Source organism: Manacus candei, unplaced genomic scaffold (assembly GCF_025592945.1).
Source record: "Manacus candei isolate 608988 ecotype Guabito, Panama unplaced genomic scaffold, ASM2559294v1 h1tg000028l, whole genome shotgun sequence".
NCBI lineage: Eukaryota > Metazoa > Chordata > Aves > Passeriformes > Pipridae > Manacus > Manacus candei.
The window spans coordinates 11,076,129-11,103,574 of NW_026138076.1; the positions used below are offsets into that span (position 1 = coordinate 11,076,129).

General features: G+C 34.1%; 1 protein-coding gene across 6 annotated transcripts in view; it reads left to right on the forward strand.

Moving 5' to 3' along the window:
- Positions 1-27,071, forward strand: part of CEP135 (centrosomal protein 135) — a 36,201-nt gene extending 9,130 nt beyond the window's left edge. For 3 of the 6 annotated variants that reach the window (XM_051790307.1, XM_051790308.1, XM_051790309.1), the window contains 23 exons: positions 187-328; positions 741-825; positions 1,803-1,931; positions 2,273-2,392; positions 3,616-3,831; positions 4,402-4,467; positions 5,306-5,456; positions 6,449-6,642; positions 7,124-7,267; positions 7,795-7,938; positions 8,725-8,802; positions 8,964-9,115; positions 11,126-11,241; positions 11,312-11,466; positions 11,961-12,016; positions 13,019-13,187; positions 16,439-16,549; positions 18,266-18,451; positions 19,361-19,570; positions 20,507-20,709; positions 24,112-24,216; positions 24,619-24,765; positions 26,473-27,071. In XM_051790307.1, coding sequence (XP_051646267.1) covers positions 187-328; positions 741-825; positions 1,803-1,931; positions 2,273-2,392; positions 3,616-3,831; positions 4,402-4,467; positions 5,306-5,456; positions 6,449-6,642; positions 7,124-7,267; positions 7,795-7,938; positions 8,725-8,802; positions 8,964-9,115; positions 11,126-11,241; positions 11,312-11,466; positions 11,961-12,016; positions 13,019-13,187; positions 16,439-16,549; positions 18,266-18,451; positions 19,361-19,570; positions 20,507-20,709; positions 24,112-24,216; positions 24,619-24,765; positions 26,473-26,494 — 3,101 coding nt within the window. In that variant the 3' untranslated portion in view covers positions 26,495-27,071. Of the gene's footprint in view, positions 1-186; positions 329-740; positions 826-1,802; positions 1,932-2,272; positions 2,393-2,444; positions 2,999-3,615; positions 3,832-4,401; positions 4,468-5,305; positions 5,457-6,448; positions 6,643-7,123; positions 7,268-7,794; positions 7,939-8,724; positions 8,803-8,963; positions 9,116-11,125; positions 11,242-11,311; positions 11,467-11,960; positions 12,017-13,018; positions 13,188-16,438; positions 16,550-18,265; positions 18,452-19,360; positions 19,571-20,506; positions 20,710-22,986; positions 24,217-24,618; positions 24,766-26,472 lie in introns of those variants that run through there. The other 3 variants (XR_007904952.1, XM_051790310.1, XM_051790312.1) reach the window with 3 other exon arrangements.
- Positions 27,072-27,446: the final 375 nt, after the last annotated feature.

Consider the following 27,446-nt stretch of genomic DNA (forward strand, 5'->3'; position numbering starts at 1 on the left):
TATAAACCTGCAAGAATGGTGTTGTCTAAAATGTATAAATTTTATCAAATTATTACAGAAAGATTAAAATGGTGAAATGTGCGTGTTCAGAAGCAGTACAATAAATAGGAAGAATAAATTTGTATTAAAGAAGATGATTCTCATGCTTTAACTCCAAGTAATAAACCTTTGGGTGTGGGCTTTCAGGAGGCAGAAAAAGAAGCATTCCCTTCAGGCGTCAGCGCATGCAGATAGACCAGCTTGTCCCCCCGTCAGGCGTTAGTGCCTACCCAGTTCCTCAGCCAGAGGACCCTTATATTGCAGACCTTCTTCAAGTGGCTGATAATCGGTAATGTAAAGAACTTTTTTGTTTTGAAGTATAGGTGTGCCTTTGATTCTCACTGTCTTGCTCTTTTTAATTGATGATAAATCAGTCTTCCCCAAGTTGAGTCTGTGTTGCTCAGGACATGAACTGGTAGATTATTTCCCTGTCTTTATCTTGACCCATGAGCTTTTTCATCTTTTCTCTCCTGTCCTGTTGAGGAACGGAAGTGAGAGAGTTGGGTGGGGGTCTGGCAGCCAGACAAGGTCATGCTGCTACAATATCTCAAACAACAGACCTTGCATTCGTATTTTGTATGAACAAAACTATTTCTTTGTGAAATGTTTGAGTTCAGGAGCAAAGAGAAAATTCTTATATTGAATTGTGTACATACAATTCTTCCATGAATTCACATAAACAATATATTGCTACATTTCAGAATTCATGAACTTCAGTCAGAAGTAACAGAGCTACAAGAAAAACTGGAGATATCTGAATGTGGAATGAAAAATTATAGCAAACAAGTACGTTTATATCATCATTATTTTTGTTGTTGATGTTAGTATCAGTACTATTATCTGGCTGTAGAAGGCATGGCAATGGCCTTCATGTTTTAAAAACCTTGTTGGGAAGGCACTGTAGGGCTTGTAAAATACAATTATTCTAACTTGCCCATATTGAGCCGTTTCTCTCCTCCGCTTTTGAAGACAGCAGCAATGATAAAATACTTGCCCAGTGGTTTTGCTGATATATTTTGTGTATTAAAATTACATTAAATAAGCTAAACTTGACAATCATAGATAGAAGTTTTGTATGTTTTTTTTAGTGCATAAGTGTTAACTTCTCCAAAATAGTAATTTGACCTACAGATATCTTCAAATGATTTTTTTCACTGCTTGGACTGAATATATTTTTCAAATTTTTAATAGTTAATTTATGAACAGCAGATTTTACAATATTTTAATTAGAGTGGATTGATAAGATGTGTACATCTTATCAAAGTGATGGAATTGCATAAAATGTACATATGTTATGTCTTTCAATATCTGGGGATTTGTGGACACCATCCCCTTTTTTTTTCCTTCACATCTTGGTTTTCCCATTCTAGTATTTCTTTTTTTCAGTGACTGGAATAGTCACTAAGTTAGCTTATTTAAAAGATTTTTCCCTAAATTTAAGGGCTAGTCTCAGACATTTATATTGCAACATTCATTAACTTCACTTTAAATGGAAATTGTTTGGATTTCTTCAAGAAAATAATCTTGTGGAATTCGTTTCAGCTTTTCCCTACTAATTCTGTTTGATTAATTTGTTTTTCTTTCAAAGCAATCACTTTTTTTCAGAAGAATCCAGAATTAAAATATATATGTCTGTATATAAGATAGAAACCACATTTTTAGGTGCATATCTTTTTACCGAATGTTACATATGTGTTTATTTAAACAAAGGGTCTATTAAGTGGTATATAAGATAGCATAGAATATTTTTTTCCTCCTCAAAGGTTGAACTAAGAGACAAAGAAATTGAGCGCCTTTTGCTGGCACTGGATGGTGGCCGTTCTCATGAGGTTCTCTCTCTGGAATCAAGAACTAAAAGTAATGAGAAGCTTATTGCCCACTTAAATTTGCAGGTAATGGATTTATTACACTTGTTTAGTCAAAACTAAAAATATTAGCAATTTAAACAAACCCACAAAACTTCTAGCTCTTCAAATAAAATCACTATAGATGTTAAATCAATTAATTTAATTTGCCTTTCTTTTTAGGTGACAGTGTTTCTTGTCTAAGAAAATTTCATTTCTTGATTTAAAAGTCTGTCAGAAAGGTTTTGGTAAAGAATTCTATTAACTCACATGTGTACTTTGTATGTTAATCTGAAAGTATTCAGCAAATTTCTGTATGATACCCTGTTTTCACCGAATTTGGAAATATTTGTATTTATTTATTAATGTACATGCCATTTATGTTTTAGGTACTAACAATGGTATATGTGCTTATGATAAGGAGTAATCCTGTAGATATTCTCATCAGAGAGTGGGAAATCTTCCTCACTGAATTCAAATGGTTCTCGCCTTTATTCCAGCAAAGACTTGTAAGGAAATGATAAGCTTAGGCTAAAGATGTTTGTGCTTACTGTGCATATTGTCATGCATTCAATATCGGTCTCAGAATGAGAATTGAAAAAATAGAAGGTGAGCTGGGGTACAAATCAAGTAAAGCCCATCTCTGGATTTATACCATCAATTCTCTGCTTTTTCCAGCTGAGTTAGATGTTTTGTATACTGATTGTGCATGATGTACAGTGGTGTGGGAGCCACGTTGGACAATTTATTATCTCACGTTCAGTGCTGCAAAAATACAAAATGAACTGTGTCTTGGAAGCAGTACAGCTGTGTTCAGTGATCCCGAATTAGTAAGTCATGATGAACACAAATTGATTGTACAAAGAGTGAGCCCAGAGCTGCATGAGGCTGGTTTTGGACCATCAAGACTATTCGCTCAGGCTCAGTCCCAATATAACACTTTTATTCTCTGACAAAAAATGTATGAATATCTTCATATAGCAGTATTCAAGACTGTGAGAGAACTCAGATTTTCTTATGTGTCTACAACCTTTGAAGAAGGTTGTGTGGAGGTAGAAGTGGAGAATCTCTGTTATCTTGAATCTTTAAAGACACTCAAGGCTCCCATTTCCTGGGTAGTGTAACTTACAGTGTATATTTGTTATTTCTACTCTACATCCCTGCCCCTCTTCGCTTTGCTCTCAGGGAATGATATACTGGGAAAAACAATGTCTGTAGAGCAGAATTTCTGAGACTGTGTTTAAGGTGCTGAAATATGTTAGGGGCAAGATAGGTTTTAGAAATCTGGTCTATAAGGCTTCATTTTGATGAAGGAGTAACAGTGAGACTAAACCTGTCAAATAATACCACAGATGTGGAGAGAAGAATGTGTTGTCGTATCTTGTAACATTTAGCAAACTGATTACACTGGGTCTACCATCCTGATGCCCAAGAATGGTTTCTATACAGGTCTCTGCTCTTCAATATTTTGCTTTTAGAGTAAACCTCAGGTTCAGGAAATTAGATAAAGAAAGATGTAGTAATACATTCCTTCACCTTGCACCTTCGTAAAATAATTTCTTTTTCATGTTGATAAACATTAAGTTTTAAAAATAGAAAATACTGGCATTTTTAGCAGGATATCACTTTTTTCCCGTGGATATAGAGATACTATATTTCAGAAGATTGGGATGAACTTTTGCTACCTAGTTTAACAATGCATATTAATATTTTAATGAAAAATGTCTTTCAGGTTGAGTATCTTCAGCAAAGAAACAAAGAACTTGAAAATCGCATTCAAGACCTCCTGGACACGAAACAAAATGTGACTAGTGAGGTAGTGCATTTAAGCAATAAAAATGAAGAACTGTGTCAAGAACTGAATGAAATAGATCACTTGGCACAGCAGTTGGAAAGACACAAGGAAATTGTGCTCGAGACTGCAGATAAGGAAATAGGAGAAGCAAAGGTAACCACTAACGTGTCACAGAGTGAAGGATCTGCTCAACTTTATTTAGCTTTATGTCTTCTACTTGCAAGGAATGACCTATTGGCATGTGAAAGGAAGAGTAAAAGATATTTTTTCCCAGTTTACTTAATATTATACAGAATTTCTCACTAAAGGATGATTAACTACAACTCTTTTGTCTCTTTACTGTACTAGGTGAGATGAGTTTAGTTGAGTGGCAATCTGTCTTTCTTCTAATAGCTTAGTATGAAATAAAATCCTGAGATACTTAAAAGTATTGATAGGTAATACATATTTGCAACAGCAATGTGTATGTTTGGAGGGGTTTTTCTTTATGAGTCGTCATGCAGCGATTCATTTAATTGTTGTGCTCCAAAAGAGCAATGTGTGTTTATACCACAAATTTTTTGTGCTTTCAGTTCATAGGAACTTCACTACTTTATTTCAGAGAGCTAATTATACTTTATTTCTTACCAAAGTCATCTTCTTTCTTTTTTTTTTTTGTAACAAAGGAATTGTTGTCATTTTGAATATGTAACTCTTAACATATAGGTTAATTTTGGTTGATAGAAAGAAATTGAAAGAAAACACAGTGAAATACAGGATCTTCAAGAAACAATAACAAAGCTTAAATCAGTAAGTAAAAATATTTTCAGTTCTTGTTTGTAGCATTTCTATCACAGTGTCATCCATGTGAGTCATTTATTGTAAAAAATATCAATTTAACAATCAACAAGAGAACATTTGTAGTAGCCCAAAACTATTTTGTAAAAAATTACTAATTAAGAAATGAAAAAGCTAAAGACACTACATCATTTTGTTGGAAAAATAAACTGAAAGAAATCTCAACCTGTGAATAATTATGGAAGCAACTCAGAAGCAAAACATAGTGGCCCAGATAAAAAAACATTGGAATTATCAACTCTTTGAAGACCAAACTCTTTCCATATAGCATATACCTAGTTTTGTATTAGCTGAGTACAGTGTTTTAGTGTATCTAGTGAACTTGCAAATACAAAAATACTTACTTTTCAGGGCATCACATTGTAGGAAAGATATGCCAAATAGCATTTGATTAGCTGCAGGGTTGGATTGACTGAGATGCTGTATTGTAATGTACTTTAATATCAACAGTGTTACCAAATGCCATTAAAAATTATTTATTGCTTTAGTCATTACTTTTTTTTCGCATGTTTGTATCCCACTATCCTACTGGTTGGTTTCTTGAATTAAACAAGTGTTAATCTTCCTTGTTTTGTTGCTCATTGCAAACTGTGTCAAAAGTAATGTTTACTTTGATGTAATAAAAACCAGTATAAAAATGATGATCTGTAACAAATGTTAAAGCATAAAATATCCAAGTTAAACAGAAGTAAACAGCGTTATATATTAAAAGTTCAACAAATTGTTTAATTTTTTTTTCAAATGTCTTTATTGGCACTTCTAATTTTTATAATAATACTTGTCACTTCAGGAGTTGTGCTCATGTCGTAGGGAGAACGAGAGACTGAATGAAGAACTCTTTGGAAAAACAGGTGATAAAGACAATCTTGAGGTGGTGTTAAATCAGCTTCAACAAGAGAAGCAAAGGCTGACAGAAAAAACAGAGAACTTAGAAATAAAAGGTAAATCATCAAATGTAAATTCTTGCAAATTATTATCCTGTAAATTTTGAAATAGAATACTTTCCTAGTTAAGATACAGTTAATAATACTGAAAGACTTTTGATATATGTAAATTAAAAGAAAGCTGTAGGTCTTCAGTCATAACCGAAGTGAAAACTTTTGTCATGGAGAGATATTTTCATTCTCTATGTGAGAACTGAAAGTTGAGCTTTTTACTGTGATCCCACATTATATTAATTCTATGGCAGTTTCATACATGTCATTTTCAAAATTGTTTTTATACTCTGTCATTGAGTGAGTGGATTCAGACTGTGTTTCTTGAGAGCTTTATCCAGTTGGATCTTGAAAACCTCCAGGTGTGGAGATTCTCCATCATCTCTAAGCAACTCATTCCAGTGTGTGTCTATTCTCAGAGTGAAATATTTTTCCCTGTATTGTTTGTAATTGCTTGTAGCAATTAATCTTCATTGTTTCTTGTTTACTTACTATGCACCTCTGTGAAGAAACTGGCTCTATGTTGTGTATAATTCCCTCTTGGTACTGTCAGTCTGCTCTTAGGTCTCTGGCTCATCTCCAAGCTGAACAAGCTCAGTTCCCTCAGCTGTTCCCTGCAGGGCAAGTGTTCTGCTCCCTGGCCAGCTTGGAGGGCTTCCCTTGGACTTAAGTTTATCAACATCTGTCTTGTACTAGGAAGGACAAACCTGAACACGGTATTTTAAGTGCAGTCTAATGAGTGCTAATTAAAGGGGAATAGTCACATCCCTCAGTCTGTCTCTGTTGATACAACCCAAGGTGCTGTGAGGCCTCTATTGGTCTTATGCTACTCACTCATGTTTAATCTAATATTAACCAGTAGATGTAGTACTCCTACATCTTTTTCGGCAGGATTGCTTCAACAGTTGCTGGGAGTTAGTCCATCCCAAATGCAAGTGTCTTTGAGGAAATTAATGACTGTCCTATACACTTGTTTTTTTGTTTTGTTTCTTTTGCAGAACGAGAACTTGTCCTAGAAGTAGAAAGAATGAGAGTAGAATATGGTATAGCCCTCGGAGACAAATCTCCATCTCGTCTAGATGCATTTGTGAAGACTTTAGAAGATGACAGAGATTATTATAAGCGAGAATTAGAATATCTTCAGAAAATGATAAGACGAAGGCCTAGCCCAAGCCGCAGGACTCCAGAGAAGGTAAAGTTCCTGCTGTCTGGACAAGCTGAAAAAATAATGGAAATACTGTAGAAACATTTAAGAAGCCATCAAATATATTTTCAAATTCAGTGATGGGAAATGACTGTAGTAATTTTCTAAATTACATTCTTAATGCAAAAAACCAACTGAGAGAAACTCCAATGAACTTGCATTTTATTTTCCTAGTCACATTTTACAGCAACATATTGATTAATTATTAATCATTTTGTTTGAAATAAATAGAATTAGATAATAACCAGAAAGAGGTTAAAGTCTTACTTTTCACTGCTTTACTCTTTCTTCTTAACAGTTAGTTCTTATTGTTTAAATGATACCACCAATACCAGGCTTTTTCTTGCAATGAAAATTTATTTTGTTTGTATTTTTTATGTATTACTATTAGCATGAGTTCTTTTTGGTCTTAATTATCCATATATTTTAATTAGCTTATTTTAACATAAATTTATTGGTCACTTTGCAGGGTGAAGAACTTAAATTGATCACCAGAGAAAGAGATGAGCTACGGTCCATGTTAGACAGATTTGAAAAACACATGATAGAAATTCAGTCCAATGTCAGATTATTGACTGCAGAAAGAAATAGATTAAATGTTCTTTATGAGCAGGTAAGAAGAGATTGTTTGTAATTTACAGTGAAATAACCAATTAACTTTTGTTGTACTGTGGCTTGTTTAAAATGAAAAACCTTTATAATAGAACTTGAATATAGACCTACTAGAATGCAACAAAAGCTAGTAAAATATATACCTGTTTTTATTATTTGTTAATGAAATTATGTATTCCACTTAGTTTATTAACTTGAAAGCCATTATAATGACATAATAAGTTATTGTACTGGCATTCTGAAATCAGAAAGATAAGGAAAAAGTCAATAGAATGCATGAGAAAGTTGTGTAAAGATAAGAGAACAGAGCGAAGTTAGTCTATGCTTGGAACAGTAGAAGAATGATGGTTATGTAGTCTGCATAAATTGTCACTCCACTGAGTGATTTAGGGAATACATTTTAGTTATCTAGAGAAAAATAAGACTATAATAGAACTTCTGTTGTAATAACAGCATGGAAAGTTTCTTTTGTTAGTGTGTACACTATATTGCAGTCCATGGATGCTAACAAACAATAATCTTTTTAAGTCTCAAAGTGAGTTGAACAGGATGAGAAGAGAAGCAAAGCATAGTTTAGTTTCTCAAAGTCACGTGGAAGAAGAAAGAGACATTGCACTGACTGACTTTAGAAGACTAATGGCAGAAAAAGAAAGCCTCAGAGAAAAATTAAAGGTGAGCTTTTATAGCTTCACTGCTTACAATGAGGTGGCATATAGGGAAGGCTTATACAATAGTGCTGTGTTTGTATTTGGCTGTCTGTCAGTTCCCCTTTTCAATAACTTCTGATTTCACACTTGCTTGAGAGAGCTCAATGAATTGTATCAAATTCCCTTGTAAACATAGTTCCTTGTTGGGGAAAGGAGGAGAGGAATGCGCTTAAAGTATTTGAGGGCAAGCATGACATCACCTTGTGTGAAAAATCTAGATATGAAATGCCAGCCACAGAATATTTTTGTGGATATACACTGCTTTGAAGATGCTTGTGTGTCACTGTTGTGGAAGAAATCATGCACTTGACTCACAAGAGAGAAACAACAATATATTTGATGCATATAAGGCAATATATTGTTAGCTTTGTAATCTGTCTTATATTTTGTAATTAATGATAATTTAATAAATTAATTTAAAACATCTTAGGGCATTAAGCTATACATGCATACACCCTGTAGCTCAATAAACTCTACAGCAAATCACAAATATTAATTTAGTTGGATCCAAATATAAATATACTATTTAAAAAAATCTAAACCAACAACCAAAACCAAACTCAGTGATGTTATATTAAACTGCAGTGGTGTATTTTCAGCTAATGTTCTGTAGTTTTACAGAGAGAGCTTTGCATTTGGTCATTCATCAAAGAATGTAAAGCAATGTTTTCTTAAACATGAAGCTTAAATTTCTATGATTAAATCTAAAAATGTCTACCTTGTTACACGTAATTCTGTATTTCTATCTCAGATTCAGCAAGAAGCAGCAAACCTTGAAAAATCAAAGATGCAGCATGATATTTCAGAACTGGAGAATAACATTCAAGGAGTAAGTGTCTTTTTAGGAAGTAAGCTTTTATTATTTCTAAAATAGGATAGACTGTTCCAGCAATTAATTTTATTAACTGTTTTCAACTTAAATTTATTTAAAAACCAAGATGTGATAACTTTCTTCAAAAATAACGTTTGGTTATTTATTTTAAATTGCAGCTTGAGATGGAAAAGTGTGAACTAAAGTCTACAGTCTCCATTCTGAAAGAAAGAACAAACTATTTGGAAAATGAATTAAAATTGAAGTCCAGTAAACTTGCCCAGACTTCTGATGATTCTTCTCAATTTAAAGCTGAGATTTGCTCACTTCAGTAAGTCTGATACAAAATGTGGTGATCTTTCAGAGATGCTAAAGTAATTTTGTTTATTCTATGACTCTATAATAGAGTTGAGTTCCTGGGAAAGACCATAAAATATTTTTAAAATCACTTATACTGTTTGTGTCTTATGGAAAAGTAGGTGTGAGTCAGGAAAGTGCTGTGGTGGCTTTTCACAGCAAACTCCCCCTGGACTTATTTGATGACCAGATATACCTATAACTTTTATGGCAGGTTGTGAATGAAAATTTTCTCCTTCTTCTAGAATAGTTTCCTGTAATAATCATGTTCTCTGTTTATGAATGTAGCAGAACAGAACATTTCTAAAAGACTTTCCAAATGCTGTTTGTTGAAAGGAAGACAGATGCCTTTACAAACTGCACTAGTAGAACCAGATTGTGCCAGTTTTACAAAGTTGTCAGTAATAGTGAAAATTTTATGCCCGGCAGCAGGCATTGATATTCCACAACTGAGTGGTTCATGGACCATCATTCTGTAATGGCATTTTACATGAGCTGTTTTTCTTGTATTGCTCTCTTTCATATGCTAATGCTATCACATGCATACCACAGTTTTGAGAGCTGACATCTTGTGATCCATAGACACAGTCTGTGGGGATTTAACCAACTTACTCAGAACTGGAGGGTCAAGTGTACCTATGTATTTTTAAGGTCTGTGTAAACGTGCAGGATCATTGCTGTGCTCTTTTAAAGTTGTTTTAGAAAAGAACTCCCATCAACTGTCTAAATGTCATAGAACAAGGAAAAGGCTTAGAGAAAGTACAAACAGAGTACTGAAACTCTGGGCAGAAATTTGAAAATACAGGTAGAAGTGAGAGGCTTTGATGTAAGAGATCACTACAGGATAGATAATGCTGTAGATGACATCTTTTGAATGTTTTACAAGGGAAAACAGGGTCTGTGTCTTATTCTCCCTTCCCCACCTGAACAGTACTATGCTGCAATGTACAGTAGTGGGGGAATAACTGTGAAGAACCGAAGCTGAGAAGCAGGAAGTTCATTTAATGCTCCCGATTGCACAAAGAGGGCTCTTGGTAAAACAATTAGTATATTTGTTGGTAAAATTGTGACAACATTAATAAAAATGAAATATCTTGTAAGGTTCCTTATAATTTCAGTGGAAGCATTGATATTATGAAAAGAAGGATAGAAGGGCTACAGTCATTTCAGCATTTGGTTCTACTTTGTGCATGGTGGCAATTTGTTAGAACTGTGTTTTTCCTCCTCCACCTGCTTTTTTTTTTCCTCTCTAAAGTTTCACTCTGAACTCAGTGAGAGCAGTCTTTATCTGCAAATATGCTAATATTCTGGAGTGGTGGGGTTTTCTTAATAATGAAAAGCTTCTGTAGCTTTTGTGGGATTCCAGTTGGGAGGGATTTTTATTTCCCGACTTGTTTCATAAAGAATCCATTTAATTGCTTTCGAGTTTCGTTTTGCTTTTTTTTCCCTAAGTCTCTCTGATATTTCTTTCCAAGAAAAACAACTGTGTAGGTAGATGTTTCATGTATCTTTCAGGCTTTGTATTTCTTAAAAGTAGGATCAAAACTATATTTGTCAATTTGGTTGCTTTTTAAAATGTTGTGTCACTGATAATCACTGTTATGAGCTACATATCAAAATCTTTATAAAGCAACAGTCCAAAGACACAAGTAAAGAGGCACATGATCAAGAGTAACAGAAATCAGAGGAAGTGAGTGTTTCGGGTTGTTGTGGTGGTCCCACTGAGGTTCCATTGCTCCATTTTGTAATGGTGTTGAGGTGGACTTGCAGCAGGGCTCTAGAGCAAACAGGTGGTGTTGGCTTCAGAAATCCTTAAGGGAGAGGACTGGTTATATGACACAACCCCATGCTGCAGGTTGGTATGATACAACCCTGTCAGGAGGTTATGCTGGAACTGTGCCAACACTTCAAGCAGCTTAAGAGCCATAAATTGAAGACCTTGAATAGGTCCCAAACTTCTTTCAACTGTACACTGATTTTCCAGGCTCTTAAATGACCAGCTCCAGAGGTCTGTTGAAGATTTACAGCACCGCTTGTCCCTCAGAAAGGATGATCTGCAGTCAGCTCAGGAAGAAATTGTAATGCTAAAGGAGAAAATAGGTAATCAGTAGTTATTTTTATGCTTATTTTCTGTTTTTAAAATAGAAAACACTTATTCTTTTATTTATAGATAGGTTAAACCAGAGGAGCACTTCACAGGATGAAGCAGTCAATGTGCTTAGAAGTACTATTACTGTTTTGGATAAAGAAAAGGACAGTCTTCAAGAAACCGTGGATGAAAAAACAGAAAGAATTGCATGCTTAGATGACAACTTAGCTAACAAGGTATGTGCAGTAAAAGTAGTACTTTGCAGTCCATTTGGGGATTTTTAAAGCAGTTAATTTTTAAGGAGACATTCTTCCTTCATGATAAAACCTGTGCAGAGCACTAGGCATCATATAGACACTATGTTTGGACTTAGCCAATGCAAAGAGTCATTTGCCAACTCAATAGCACTTTCATTATGAATGTTACTGTATTCCCTAAACACACCAAGAATACAAAGAAGTATTTTTTTACATTTTGCACGTGGAGGTATTTATTGAGATATAAGGTTCTAGCCTGAGGTGACAAAATCTGTAGCTTCCATCTTTTTTGATGACAAGACAATCCTTTCTCAGTAAAGAAAAGAAGCTTGGAAATTTGAATGTGCAAAGATGCAATTACTTATTGACAAAGAGTTATAATAAAGGTTTGAACGAAAAGTTCTTTAAATTGAAGTATCTACTATGTTGCAATATAATGATATCTAGTAGAACTTTTGTTTTTATTTTTGTAGGAAAAAACAATTACTCATTTACGCCTCACTCTCTCTGAGCTGGAGTCCTCAACAGAGTAAGTAAAGACTGGGATGCCTTCTTCAGAGATTTTATTTTACCTAGTGGTTTTAAAGTGAAAGTATATGGCTATTTTAGTTATTTTGATGAAACTGAATTACTTCCATTTAAGTCAAGTGAAGGAGTGTACTGTGTTGAGAAAGACGTACACAACTTTTGAAGAGACCTCCTCTGCAATTATATTGCAGGCTGCTAGGACACTATTAAGACAACCATTAACAGTTGTTGGTCTGTATTTATTTCCCTAAATTGGTAACATTTATTAATTATCAGTCAAAAAGTAGCTTTTTAGTATTCCACTAGATATTATTAGATTGACCCAGGTAAAATTCACAGTTAAATTCTTAATTATTGGCAATCTAGTCCTAGCATAAGCTACTAGTACAGTCTTAATTAAAATATATTTATGTGGTTCTTAGCTGGGCTTCATCTAATCATTCATTCTTGCCTCTTTTTAAGCATGACTTTGAAAACTATAGCTTTTTAAGAGAAAATATTTAAACACCAATATTTAAACTTTTAAAGACCAATGTAACTGAATATTTGCTGCATTGATACATGAAATATCTGCGACAAAAAACTAATGAAAAATTTTACTTAAATTCACACATATTTTTATTTCTACTTTTTTGTTTAGTCTCTTCCTTACTCTTTTGATTGTTGTCTTTCAAGTGTAAGCTATCTTCTTCCTCCTATGGTTTATAAAATATGCAGTGGGTAACACACTGTAACCACTAGCAAACACAGATAAACATAAGTATCTTTAATTGCTGTTTGCATAATAAGTTTCATCTTACCAAATAAATCTTCAAAGTTGAAAATTATTTCCACTTTATTTCTGCATATTGACTTTTACATACTTGACTTACATTTATATTTCAACTCAGTTTATCAGCCTTCAGTAAGCAAGAATGCCTTTGCATATCCATGTCTGATAATTTTCAGCACTATGTGGTTTAGTACAAGAAGGAACAACTTAAATAATATTTTCACTTGATAGCCAGATGAAGGACATGCTGAGCAACAGAGACCGTGAGATATCGAGCTTACAACGCCAGCTTGATACGTCCCAAGTGGAGCTTGCAGAAATGGGAAGAGTAAAGGACATGGCTCTGAAAGAAAACAGACGACTGCAAGATGACCTAGCTACAATGGCCAGAGAAAACCAGGTACAGTACATAATACTAGTGTGTTAAACCACTTATTGCTTGCTTATATATAGTGTTGCATCAAAACTACTATATCCCCAGTCTTGATTGGTATGTTTAATTATTGGTATTTCTTAACACTGGGATTGTAATTGCAAAAGCAATTGTAAAAGCAATTACTTCAGATACATAAGTGTAGTCAATACAGTGGGAGAGAAATAGACAAGCTTTCAGTTTAGTTATCCTCCCCCAGATTAAAAAAGAAATCTAAATAAAGTTTTAAAATAATTGTTTTTAATATAATGAAATTATGTTAACTGGTTATATCACTTGGTAGTTGGTATTTAATTGATAAAAATGGTGTTTTATTATCTGTGGAATTGATTATTGAGAGAGAGCAAGGAACCAAAAAAGCAGACATCAAATTGTTAGTCAGAAAGTGAGAGGAAGGAGATTACTAGCACATCTGAATTCTTTCTGGTGCATAGTAATTCATTAATTTCATCCATTAGTTTCCATGAAACATTGGATTTATTGAATGAGGATTTTTGCCATGTTTTGAGATTAGGATGTTTTGGAATGTAGATTTAATGTTTGTGTTCTGTGAGCCTTGGTAGCAGTGGCTGTAAAGAGGTATTGGCAAGTTTTGAATTTTTAGTCCTTGCAAGGTTAGTGGCCATTCATGTGTGTTTCTCTGCAGGGATTTTGCTTTCACTTGTGAATTGGAAAAGGTTAATGTTGGAGGAGAAAGTATAAGAGGGCTTAACAGCTAAAAGAGACAGAGGGATTGAAGAATACTTATTTTTAGGGTATGATAGTCCTGAATAGTCTGAATTTGTTGCCTGATTTCAGGAATGGGTAAGGATTCACAATCAATGAGAATAGGAGGTGTTCCCTTTTCATTATGTCAAGACTGTGTGAGCTTTTTAGATGGTGAATTCAAGGGTGCCATCTATTTCCCTGGAAAAATGTTCTTGTTGGATTATCTTTACATAGGTAAAGTAGATGTTGTGTGTATATATACACACTATAGATAGAAATATATATACACACAGGTTCAACTGTATATTGCAGCTTTTTTTGTGTGTGTATTTTGGGTTTTTTGGAGATTCTGTTCAGGTGCTTTATTTGACTGCTTGCAGAGTTTTATATTTTTATTTGTTTAGTTTTATTTGATTTTATCTTTCATTAGCTCTCTAGTAGTGTAGAATCATAATGTACAATGCTAACAGCTGGCCAGTCAGTAGCTTCAGGCCAGAAAGCAGCTGGGAATTGGGTTATGATTGCCCAGTGGCCACTGAGGTGGTTCATGTGTCTTCACAGTCAGATTTCTAGTTGGGGATTACCCAAGTCCCTCTCAGCTGCTCATGGCTAAATCCATTTCCTTGCAAAGTGCATGCTATAAAGGCGTGACTTAAACTTATGTCAGTTGTAGAATCAGACTTGAAATAAAATCTTGAAAGTCTTGAGGAATAACCCATTTCTGTAGGTTATCATTGACTATTTTATTGAAAGATGAGCTATCTGAAGTTGATGTAAATTAAATAAAAATTTTGCACGACTGAAATAGTTGAAAGATTCAGTGGATTGGACTGTTCAATTGCCATCATTGTTATTATTCTTGTGATATCTTCATCTCTAGATGTTCTCCAGGGGTTCACAATTAAACCAACCACTGGTGTGTAAGGCTCATTCTTTCAAAAGCATAAGGGGCTTATATAGTAAGAGTCCTTTGCACTCTTTGCAATCATCATTGCTCCATCTCTTCTTCCTTGGAATTCTCTGGATCTGGGATCCATGGCTTGGACAACCTGAAATGCATTCAGTCTTGTTAATCCCTCACTTAGTTGGAGGAATAACGAGTTGGTTTTGTGCACCAACTAGTTACTGCTGACCAAAAGCCTCCCAGTTCCAAGTACATGATATGGATATCCCTGTAGGATAGAATGTGCGTATGGACAATATATAACAAAAATGTCGAGTGGTTTATAGGGTAAGTAACATTTTTTAGTGAGCTAAGCATTACAAAGACTGTAGAGAATATGTGAGTGCGATCTAGAGAGCTAGTGCAAAATGCTGTTGCAACTCATTACATTCAATTTGTATAGCAAATTGTGATAGATACAAGCTGGTCTCCAGGAAGGCTTAGGGTGAAAACTATCACACAAATACAACTATTGCAGCTCCTCATAAGACTCTTTACAATATCTTTACAATTTTGATGCTGAGATTAAAATGTTTGTTTCAATTTGCTGTAAATGCCAACACTAAAAATAATCAGGACCTTGTTAGCTAAAACATTTATTTCAGTTCTCCTCAGTTGGCCCAGCTGAGTCTGATGCTAGAGAGTACAATATAACAACATTTTTAAAGCAAGTGATGTAGTACCCTGAATAGTTCTTGCAAAACCTATAGTGCAATATGTAAGTATGTGGATGTATTATTGAAATTAGATCTGCCATTCCCAGGCAGCTAATAAGATGAAATGTTAAATATTATCATAATGTGATGACTAAAGCTTTCCCAATGTGTTTGGGAAGGCTACCACAGAGATAAGCAGACTGATTCCATTGTATGCTAAATAAAGCACACAGTGAAAAAGGCTGCCACTAATGAACATTAATAGACCACAAAGAGAAGAAGGGGAAGAAATAAGGCAGTATCCTTTATTTCCCCCACATTTGATCATGGAGATAGCAAAACATACTTCCTTTTTGGCTCTCTGACTAGAGGACTCAGAGGAAGGTGAGAGTTGAACCTGAGAGGGCCAGAGTCAGTAGTTCAAATATCTAAAACAAGTTCCACAGTGCATTTTTGATGTCTAAATATGATCTTAGTAATGCATTTAGGTTTTTTATCTTGCAATTCCACTTTAAAATAAATGTTCTTTTGTTATAAAATTGATTTTCTAGTGACCTAAAACTTGCCTTCACTCAGGGACAGTGAATCTTATGGCTATAAAAATTCCAGCTTCCAAACATCAGTATGTTGAATTTTCCAAAGATCAGTATGGTGTATCATCAGGGAAGCTGCATATTTTATGAGCTGGTGTGATAGTCATTGTTTTCTCTGATTATTCTTGCCTGGAAACCCTTTGGTGTATCTAAGGTGATAGGGGATATTTCTGAAGTATACAAATCCCAAAGGCTTTTGTAGGTAGAATAGAAAAAAAATCTAGGGCATAGGCAATTACTTTGATTTAATCTGATAGAGTATTATATAGTGATTAATTTACCATACTGCACAATTTTACCTTTATGTTACCTCTTTAGGCTATCAGTACTGAGCTTGAAGATGCAATACGTGAAAAAGAAGAAATGAAAACCAGGGTTCATAATTATATAACTGAAGTTTCCAGATTTGAGACCTTGATGGCTTCGAAGGTAAAAATATAACCTGTAGGCAGTCATTACTGTCTTCAGTAAGAATTGTGTGGCTTGGGTCCCGTCATCCCTGCCTGTCCCATTTCCTTCTTTTATTTTTCCTTCTTTTCTCTGCAGTGTTTCAAGTTACTAGTGGGGATAGTAAAATATAAAACCTTGGGAGATCTGAAGCACTGATTATTCTAGCACATGACAGTTTCATTGATCATGTTCCAGTTGACCACAGTGCTGGAGACTAACAAACATATATTTGAATGTTGTTTTGTTTTTTGAGTTTTGACAAGGCAACTAGTAAAATATCTGGTACTGTTTCATGATTGTAGGCAACAATCAGCTTATATAATGGTTTTAAATGTTTTACCCTTTTTGAAAAGAAAAGTTTTTATTTAGTTCTGTGTGAAAGTATAAAAATAGTACTGCCAAGACTATGCTCTTGGTAAGTGTATTTTATCCTGATGCTTGGATTCAGAAGTGTGATGTATATGAATTAAAACTTATAAACATTTAAAACAAATAGAAATGGTGTGAAGATGACATGAACTGGCAAATTTATTATGTGACTTTGAAATGGGAGGAATGAGTTTTGATCTAATTTCAACTTTATGAATGCATGTAAATTCAACCACTCTTTACAAGTAGAAACTTGAAGCTTAGGAAAAAAATTAAAGTCAGTAGTATGTTAGCTTAGAACTATCAATTTAAAACACTTGAAGCTTAGTTTTTAAAAATCTTACAATATATCATATGTCCAAAGTACTTCAGCTACAGATTGGCCACAGCTTTGGCAAATGAGAATCCAGTTATCCAGGGTGTGTACCAGGAAGCTGTAGAATATACAGACAGCGACCAGTTACGAATAGTTTGATTGCAGAGTTTTGTCTAGTATTACATCTGGATAATGCCTATGGAGACAAGGATTTACTTTTCTGCACAGGGTTCACTTGCTTAATCATGAGTTTCTATTTCCTAATGCTCTGCCTGATCCTCTCTGTACCTTCCAAGTTCTGCAGAATATGAAGGAATTTCAAAAACAGTAGCCTTCCTCATGAGGTAAATCTGACTCATATTAGCAACATGCATATCCTGCTGCACATTATGTGAGCAGGGAAGAAGGGAATGTAGGTAAATAAGAAAAATTAATCACTGCTTTATAATATACACTTGCAGTTTGGCCAAATTAAAATTCACAAGCAACATTTGTTCTCACTGCACAAATGGTAAAGCTTGCAGTTTTGTATTTGTGTGATAGACTGCTCAAATAGATTATCAGTGTTTCAGGCATTGCTGTAATACAAATATGTGTAAGAGCACAGTAAGTAAAAGAGCTGAAAATGGAGTTCTGCTGGAATTTCTTGGAAAGGGCAGCACTCAGTATATCTCAGTTATGTGACCCTTGACAATGCAGAGAGATCTAAAATAGCCCCTCTCCTGGGAGCCTTGATACTCATTAACAACTTCTAAATGTAAGTACTTCCATTTTAATAAAACTGGATGCCATCACTGTATTTATTTGCTATCTGGATTTGCAAAAGGGATGATACCCTTTAGTAGTTGCCAGATAGCAGGATGAAGAAAATGAAGAAAGATCTACTTTTTCTGAAAAAAAAACAAAACAAAACAAAAAACCAAACATACATTGCAGGGAGTAGGCATGAAATAAGATCAATCAACTTGAAGGTATGTTGATCACTGCAGAGTGATTTACTGTTTTTTTAGGAACAAGAGAACCAAGAATTGTTAGTGAAATTCCAAATGCTCCATACGCAAGCTGAAGACTGGGAAATGAAGGCTCATCAAGCTGAAGGAGAAAGCAGCTCAATACGACTTGAACTCCTTTCAGTAGACACAGACCGGAGACATCTTCGGGAGAGAGTAGAACTTCTGGAAAAAGAGATTCAAGGGGTAATAACTTGTGCAATGAAATTCTCTCAAGGAAAGTGAGATACATTCAGGTGTTTTTCAATAAAGTCAGTGTGGTATTTTTAACATTTTAATATAAAAGAATTTCTATATGTGAGTGTTTCAAATATGGACACTTGAGTTTTTGAGATAGTAACTGGTTTTGTTTAGATGTGCTTTCCTTCTCCCTGCTTTCCCAAAATTAGATTAATGGCATATGTTTTGATAGTTTTGGAATTCTTCTGTTGGGTTATTATTGCTATTATGATACTGTCTCTGTAAGAAACTTTTGTATATTGCTTCAAAATGTTTACACATAGCTTTATGAGTACTTTCTAAGCTTAGATCTTTTGTTTCTTTGAAGCTTTGAATGAGGTATTTGAAGCATTGGTGGCTGGAGTCAAGGTAAAAATCTGGTAGACATAGTCCAAATCCAGAATCAGGATTCCATAATACTGAAACCTAGACCAATATCATAGAACATAATGAGGTTTATATTTTAGAAGCAATAACTTCATGGAGGTCAGTGAAGTTCTAGAGTATAATTGTTGTGTATTGGCTACATTTTGTCTCATGCCAAAAAGTGTTAGAGACTATATTGTAAGCTGAGTAAACAATAGGCTGTATTTTTGGGGTTTTAAGCTTTTTAATTCTCTGAAGCTGGAATACAACCTCATTCCACTCTTTTATAGTACTTGTATAATTCTTCAAGATGGTGATAAAAATTGCAGCAATGGTTTATTAGTTGTCCTCAGCTGTAATTTAGGGAAAGGGAAGGAGTGTAATATAAAGTTAGTTTTATAGGGAAAGTTAATTTTAAAGAGAAACTAAAGTATTAAGAGAGCCCAAGTTATTCAACAGAAAACTGTTAAATTTAACACTGAAGGTGTATCTGTATTTGTCTTTGTTTAGCATATCGTTGCACATCAAGTATATGAATCTCAGATCTCCTCCATTACAAAAAACATGTCCAGATTGGAAGAGGACCTTAAACATGAAAATCAGGATAAGGCTGCTGTGTTAGCAGACCTGACTTCTGTGAGGGAACTCTGCGTGAAACTTGAGTCTGGCAAAGATCTTTTATCTCGACAGTTGACATCCAAAAGCATGGATTATGAAAGGGTAAGCAGAAAATTTAATTTGGTATAATAAAATAACTTCCTTTGCTTTTAATGGTTTTTGGAGAAAAGAATCACTTCTGAGAGCAAGCCAAGTTAATTTACATCACTAGTTTCCCATTTTTATATAAATTATAAATTTTACAGTATATAGATCTGTATCTGTGAGTTTTGTACAAAAAGATGGAGTTTCTTTCATTCATTATCACTGCAAAATGTTGCAGCTGTAGTTTTTGTGATACCAGAGACAAATTATATGGGGGTTTTTTATTATTTTTTAATTTACTCAAATTTTCAACTTACCAAATGCGAATAGTGCACTTCTTATTTAGATATTAAAGACCATTTCCTAATGGCTTTTTTCAGTTAAATTGAAATTTAAGTACAGCTGAAATTCATTAAATATTTTGAAATAATTTAAACAGTTCTGAATATTCATATTTTTGGAACCTTTTTCTTTACAGCTGATTTTGTCTTTATTTAGTGACTTGGTCAGGCTTTCTGGTACTGTAATATTCAAGACCTCAAGAACAGTAGAATTTGTTTATATTCATAAAACTGGTGAGGAAAACAAGTATTCCTACATTTTAAGCAAAAGCCAAGAAGCTAATTGTGAGCTGAGCTAGTCAAATAGAATGAATAGTAAATACTCTTTTTGAACTTGGGCAAAAGTCTACTGCTGTTAAAAGCCAATTAGTGTTCCTGGTACTTACCTAACATTTCTAGCACTATGTAATCCAGCTCACAGTAAAACATTTGATAGGTGTACAGCTTGAATAGTTTTAAACTAAGTATAGTAGCTTTAACTTGTTTTGTGAGCTCAGTTTCCTGTTCTTTTTTATCAGACGATCATTTCAGTTTTTATAGCAACTCTTCACAAAATAGAATTGTCTGTGTTTGTAAACCAGTGTATTAATAATGTATAAAATTTGTGCCTTAGGTTCTAGGAGAATTAGAAGATATAAAATCAGAAGTAGAGTTGCTGAAAAAGCAGTTATCCAGTGAGAGACTTACAGTTCAGAATCTTGAAACGTTACTGGCTACTAGTAGAGACAAAGAATTTCAGAACCAATTAACATCCCAAGAGAAAGATACCGAAATTCAATTACTGAAAGACAAGCTAACACTTGCTGAGAGCAAACTGTAAGTTTTAACAAGTGTCTGTGTGTTATGTGGTTTACAAAAAAACTTTTTCTGTGTGACAATACTTATTCACAAAATCTGGATATTCGGTATGGCTTAGCAGATTTTTGCAGCAATGTCTTTTAGCCTTTCATGTCATCATTTACTTAGTTTCTTTACATATCTTTCATACTGCTTTCATTAATCAGCACTTTGGTGGACATCTGTTTAGTGCAAGCAGTAAACTTAACCAGGAGTTCCAAAGGAAACATTCTCCAAATAAAATTTTAACATATGTTTACAGCTCACAAAAAAATTACAAAGTATATTAAATCCATGGTAAATATGAATTGCTTATCTACTGAAGATGCCTGTTATCCTTACTTTGATTAAAGTAAGAATCACATAATAAATAGTGAAGTCACAGTGCTTAAAAAAAGCAAAAGTACTTCTGCTGTGGTCGATATTAATTGTTAAGGAAAAAGTCCTTATCAAGTTATTGTTCCTTTGAACTTCAAACGGTACTGAACCTGACACCTACACTATATGTGGCGAGCAACTTCTTATGCTGTGCATCTGCCTGCAGAAGAGATAAGTTTTAAACACACTTGTAGAAGAAAGACTAATGTGTTTGGAGCAATGAAGTTAAGGGGGGGATATTTTGTATATGTGGAATTCATGTACAAGAGAAGCAGAGGGGTTAAAAATTTTTCTTCATGTTATGAAGCAGGGAATTTGAAGTGTCCATGACATGTGTCATCTTAGAATCCTTTAGGTTGGGAAAGACTCTTAAGATCACCAAGTCAAACTGTTTAAGTAAAACTGCCAAGTATCATGACATGATAATTCTCCAAGGGATACACTAACCAGTGACTGTAGTGATAGCTCTGCATTAAAGAGCAAAAAGGAGGAGTAGCAGCTGAATGGAGATGGTAGTGAAGAGTAAAGTCCAAGTAGAATTTCAGACAAAGGAAAACAGTTACACCTACTTAGTAAACACTAAGGTAGGGAGAGAAAGAAAATGTATGGAAGGTAATAGGACAGATAATGCTCCTTATGAGATATAGAATATAGCAACCTTAAACAGGTAAAAACTGTCCGGTATTTTGGTGACACAGATGTGCAAGAAAAATGCTTTTGATTGATTTACATAGAGGCTACAGCTTAGGGCTGATGATGGTCCACCTCAAGTAGCAGCAGTCTCTATGGATCTGTAGATGACAATGGTATTAATCACCCTTGTGCAACTAATTGCTTCCTGTTTTAGTATTGCTGATTTTGGTTTACTTTGGGGGAAAAATATTAGTTGCATACAATGAACATAAGCTAATGCAGTGTCTCGATTATGAAGTTAAATGTGAAAGTTAATAAAAACACAAACCAACAGAAACCCCAAAAAACAGGAAAGAAGGAGGTTTTAACTTAAATTAAATTCAGCTACTTTGTGTGCAAACATTATAAAATTCTATTCAACTAACATAGTAATTTTTTCACTATTTTTCTTCTGCACACATTGTAGGGTTCATTTCTTGTTTGTTGTAAATGTCAGTACTTGCATTGTTAATAGTATGCGATACTGCAGGAAGAAGGAAAACGTTGTCTTGGTGGAAGAGTGGCTATTCTGTTGAATTGTTTTCCTCTGTTTATCTCAAAGGTTCTGCATGTTGCTAGGCAAATGTTCACATGTGAGAACTAGTTGTATATACCTTGCTTTCTACTGTTTGGTTTGTAGTAGTTGCACTCTAAAGAACAGGAAGTTTAAATGCTCACAGCTGTGACTGAAGTATGTGACAATTAGGTTGTGTCTAATACAAAAATTGTAAAATACAAAAATTCATTTGGCTTGGCCACAACCTCTGACTTCAGGATTCTCAGAATTAAATTTAACTTGTGAAATTCTCCAGTGCTGTAATTATGAGCTCTGTAGAGTGAGTAGTTGCATTACTTGGAGTGCTATTTGGGTGATAGTACAGTGAATGAGATCTTGAGACTCTAGGGTGAATAAAGTATTAAATAAAGAATATGAAATAGCTACACTACTTACTGAGAGCTATCTGTAACTGGGAAAGAGACAGATTTCCTGTGAAAATTGTGTATAATCATGTAAACTTAAATGATGATTACTGTGCATAAGGGTTTCAAATTAAAATATTTCTAAATTTTGAGTTATTTACTTCATGCTCTTAATTTTAATTGTCATTGACATGGAATAACCTGAGAACTCACAAAGTGTTCGCTTTCTTTTCTTATTTTACAATAATGATACTGGGCCCTGAATTCTTACCTCCATCCTGAAAGCATATGCCTGTCTCTGAAGGACTTAGAATAAGATATCATCGAGATCTCTTGTCTTCTGCATCTGTTCTCAACACACTGGATCAAGATACCATTCTAGGAATTTTACTGATGAATAGGGAACATGGGAAAAAATATTCTACGGTTCTTTTTGGAACAAATCTCTTGAGTAGTTTGCATCTTCCTGGAGTCAAAGACCAGCGGGTGCCAGACAGGAAGTTTGTGACTGACCTAGGAGTGGAAATTGTTTTTCAGAATTCCAGTCCAGTGCTTTAGCAATAAACTAGTACAACTTTACTTCTCCAGAAGTGACTTTTGAGCACTCTGCCTCATACTGGCTTTGAAGACTGTATGGAATAACACAGCTGTCTCGGTTCTCATTTAGACAACTTATTTTACACTCAATGATTTTTTTTTCTTCCTTTATAAAGAATTAATAGTATTTTGCAACCAAGCATTGGGTTGGTCAAGCTGATGATTTACTGAGAAGTATGCTTAATTATGTTAGTTAAGATTTTCAAGGTTGCTTTTCATTTTGATTCTTGCAGTTGAAACAGTTGGGCCCAAATATCAAGGTTATAGTTGACAAGCCATGAGACTCTGGGTTGTGCTGGTCTGGTATTTGCATTAATATATTTTTTATGTAGATTTGATTCAGTAGTTTTCATTGCTAGCCATAGTTCCAGGCTACTTGATATAATTTTTACTGTTACGTTTGTATTTTATGTGGATACTTACTGCTTTTTTCTTCTTTTTTTTTTTTTTAAATGTACACATAAAGATCATCTCACATGCAAAAGAGGGTAGTGAATCAATAAATTAATGTTTTAATTGTTTTGTCTGTTTTTATAAAACATGTCTGTGTTTACCTTTGTCTGAAAAAGAACACAATGTAGTTAGGATGTAGTGAGAGCTTCTCACTTCATTCTCACCTTACTTCTTCATGAAACATTGTGTTACATTCACTTGGTTCTTGCTTTCTTGCTTCTAATTTGTCTTTGATCTGGTCTGTGTGAAGCAACATGTTTAGTATCTGGTTTTGGTTTTTTGTGCTCTAAATTATCTAAGCTCCTAGCTGACGGTGTTCAAAGAAAACTTTGTTGCTTCTCGTGATTTTTTTTTTTTTAGAAGCAGCCATAATAGAGAGGTTTCCATACTTAGAAGTAAAGCTGCACAGCTGCAGACTGACTGTGATGTTTTAAAAAGACAACTGACAACTGAGCGATTTGAACGGTAAGATGCTGCTTTTTCAGTGAATTGACTCTTCTCATTTCTTCTTTCTCACTTTTAGAACTTGCTTTTTTTCAATAGTGAGAAACTTTTATGGAAGACTTCCATTTGCTGTGCAAAATATAATATGCTCCTCTTGAAAACTGCTTAATTAAAAAAGAAAAATCTTATACAGTTTCTGAATTTTCTTGTAAATTTTATGTTAACCACTGCCTTTAAAAGTAAAACAATTCCTTCTCATGAAAACAAGAATAAAATTGAGTAACTTTACAAGAAAACAAAACTTACTGTAAAGTATTGCGAAAAATCACCAAGTAAAAATACAGAGAAAAGTTACGTTTTTCTTGCTTTTAACATCATTCAGTCCCTAAGTGCTGTGTAACTAAAATTGCTGTTTGTTGGCAGAGAACGTGCAATTCAGGAAATGCGCCGACATGGTCTCTCCACATCATCATTACGCGCTTCGCCTCCTCTCAGTTCAACATTCAGGTCTCCCTCACGTTCTCCTGAACGGAGCGTTGTAAGGACAACTGACCAGGCATCAGCTGAGAAGTAAGTGATTTGATTTTAGCAGATTGGTTCAGTTTAAGAGTGAAGTTTAAATTGTTTCTAAATAAAACCATTCTAATTATTTGAAATTGTTTCATACTTCAAGTGTTTCTAAGTTCTGCTTTTGCTCTCTCTCCTACTATAAAAAGTTGATTGAAAACAGTAGATGCAAAGTACTCTCCAAAGACCATATAATAAATGGATTCTCATTCCTGTTCTTGTTAATGGTCTTGCATAAGCTGACAGCTGCTTGTGTTGCCTGCTTATTATTGCCATTACTTATATGCAAATATATTTTACCAGTTTATTATTGTTAACAGCTACCTCCAAACAATAAATGGTTCGCATTGAGAGAAAAGCTGTGAAATTCTCTCAAGTACAGCAATGAGGGACAAACACTCCACAAAAGAGAGTCCAACTAAAATGCATTTGAACATTATGCATTAGATGAAACTATTTCCAAAACAAGTGCATAAAAACAGTGAATGCATTGTTAGTGCTTGAATCTATGAATGTCTAAGATTGTGATTACTAGAGTTCATAAAAAGGAAATCAAAATCAGCCTCTCACCTGTTCATTTTCACTGACATTTTTGTTCTTTTAGAGATCGTTGTTTTAGATTTTGTCAGTTTTATGTTACAGGCCTGGTTACTGGCGTTATATCCTGCCTGTCCTATATTGCATAATAATTTGCAGTGAAGAGAGGAAGGACAGGGAGAGGTAAACAGTGATTGTTGTAGGAAATACGTGTGCTGTAACAGCTCATGAATCTGACAGATTTTGAAGTTTATTTTTGTTGGTAAATACATATGGCTTGTTCATAAGCTTACTTTTGTTAACAAAAACACAGGTTTCTTGAGAACTGAGGTCAACATGGCATAAACCCACATTGTCAGCAATTTTCTGTGAGTTTTTGGGCAAAGCAAAAAACGGAAACTAGCAAAAGTGATGTTGTCAGTGGGGATGAAACAGCAGTTATGACTCTTGGTTTACTGGTGAGCCATTAGGTGCACCCTGTAATGTTGCAAATCAACATTTTGACTGAGATGATGACAGATAATATATTTTTGAGAAAGAGTATCATCAGTAAAGAGTTGTCTGTAGTCTTCCTTGTGTTATAGTGAGTCCCGAGAGCAATAAAACGTCCAGTTGCTGTACTTGAAGAATACAATGTAGTGCACTATTTTTGTCCTAATATTTGCATTCTTAACTTTAACAATGACAGCTCTGTACCATATCTTATCAGAAAATATCCCATTTTCATTAAGTATATATATTTAAAGAAAGTGGTTTTTAACAACTGAATTCACATGCAGTTGTTATGTATGTTTTACCTTTTAAACCTATCAGTGGGCCATTATGGTAGAATGATCTCAGCAGTACTGTCACCATCTTTCATCCTGCTTATTTATTTCTTCTTGGGAGCTTACCACAGTACAGTGTATTTTGTAATTACTGTTCTGTTGTGTCTTTCTCTAATCTGATTTCATCTTCTCAAGAAATTTTCTCTTCCTCCTTTTCTCCCTTCTACTATGAGAAATGAGTCAATGAACTGAATGCAGAGTTTTAGATAATATGCTAATAGTTGATATTTAGGAAAAACAGAAGAGAATATGAGGAGGCTGAAGCTAATTGTTACAATTTATCCCAATATTAATTAGTAAAATAAAGTAGTTAACTTTATTTTGACATTTTTTCTTTCTCCACCAGAAATGTGAGCTTCAAGGAATAACCAGTACTTAAGCAACTGAAGCATTACCTTGTTATAAAGACTTTTTTTTTTTTTAATTATGAAGACTATCTTGTATTCTACCTCTGTTTTCTTCAAATCACTGATTACCTTTGAAATCTCTGAGAAAGGGTGAAATAATCAACTTTGCAAAATTCTACTTTCCCAACTGGCGGGGGTGTTTTTTGCTGGCTGTTTGACAGGTTTTGTATCAAGCCTAACTAAGTTTTGTTACAACTTTGGAAACATAGTAATTATAAGAAGGAAATGAGTACTTGATTTGACAATCTCTTGTTTTTATTTTACTATTTTATTTGTTTGCTTATCTCATGTGATTGCAGAACTTCATTCATCTTAATATGAGCTAACAGAATAACATCCACAATTATCTTTCAAGTGCTGAGCCAGTGTATGTTTTATACCCGTGATGAATTCCTATATTTAAGCTTCTTAACAAGTGTTTTCTGTTTACAGATCATACTTCATGGTATTTAAAAGTATTGATTATCTATTTTGTGAATGTATTTTGTTTACCTTTTCTTAATAAAAAGTATATATCAGCCTTTATTACTTTTTGTCAACTAATTTGTCTCCTTTTGTTTCATCTTTGTGTGAAATTGCATTTTAAATATCCCCATATTAAGTAAAAAGTGAAGAGAAAAATTACATTTTAAAGATTTATTGAAATACTTTAAATATTATAAAATTCTAAAGTATTTTATATTGAAACTTTTGAATCATATCTGGAGATATTTTTCAAATGGTAGTTTTAAAAGTTCAGAGCGACACCTGGAATCCTTTGCACAGTTAAGGTCAAGCTGTTGGAGAGGTGACACAGGACTTTATGTTGTGACATACATATTAGGTAAATGAAGTGAGAACTAATCTTTAAAATATCTGGTGTATTTAGCAGGGGAGCATTTCAAACTTGGGCTTTGAAGTAAGATGTGATTAG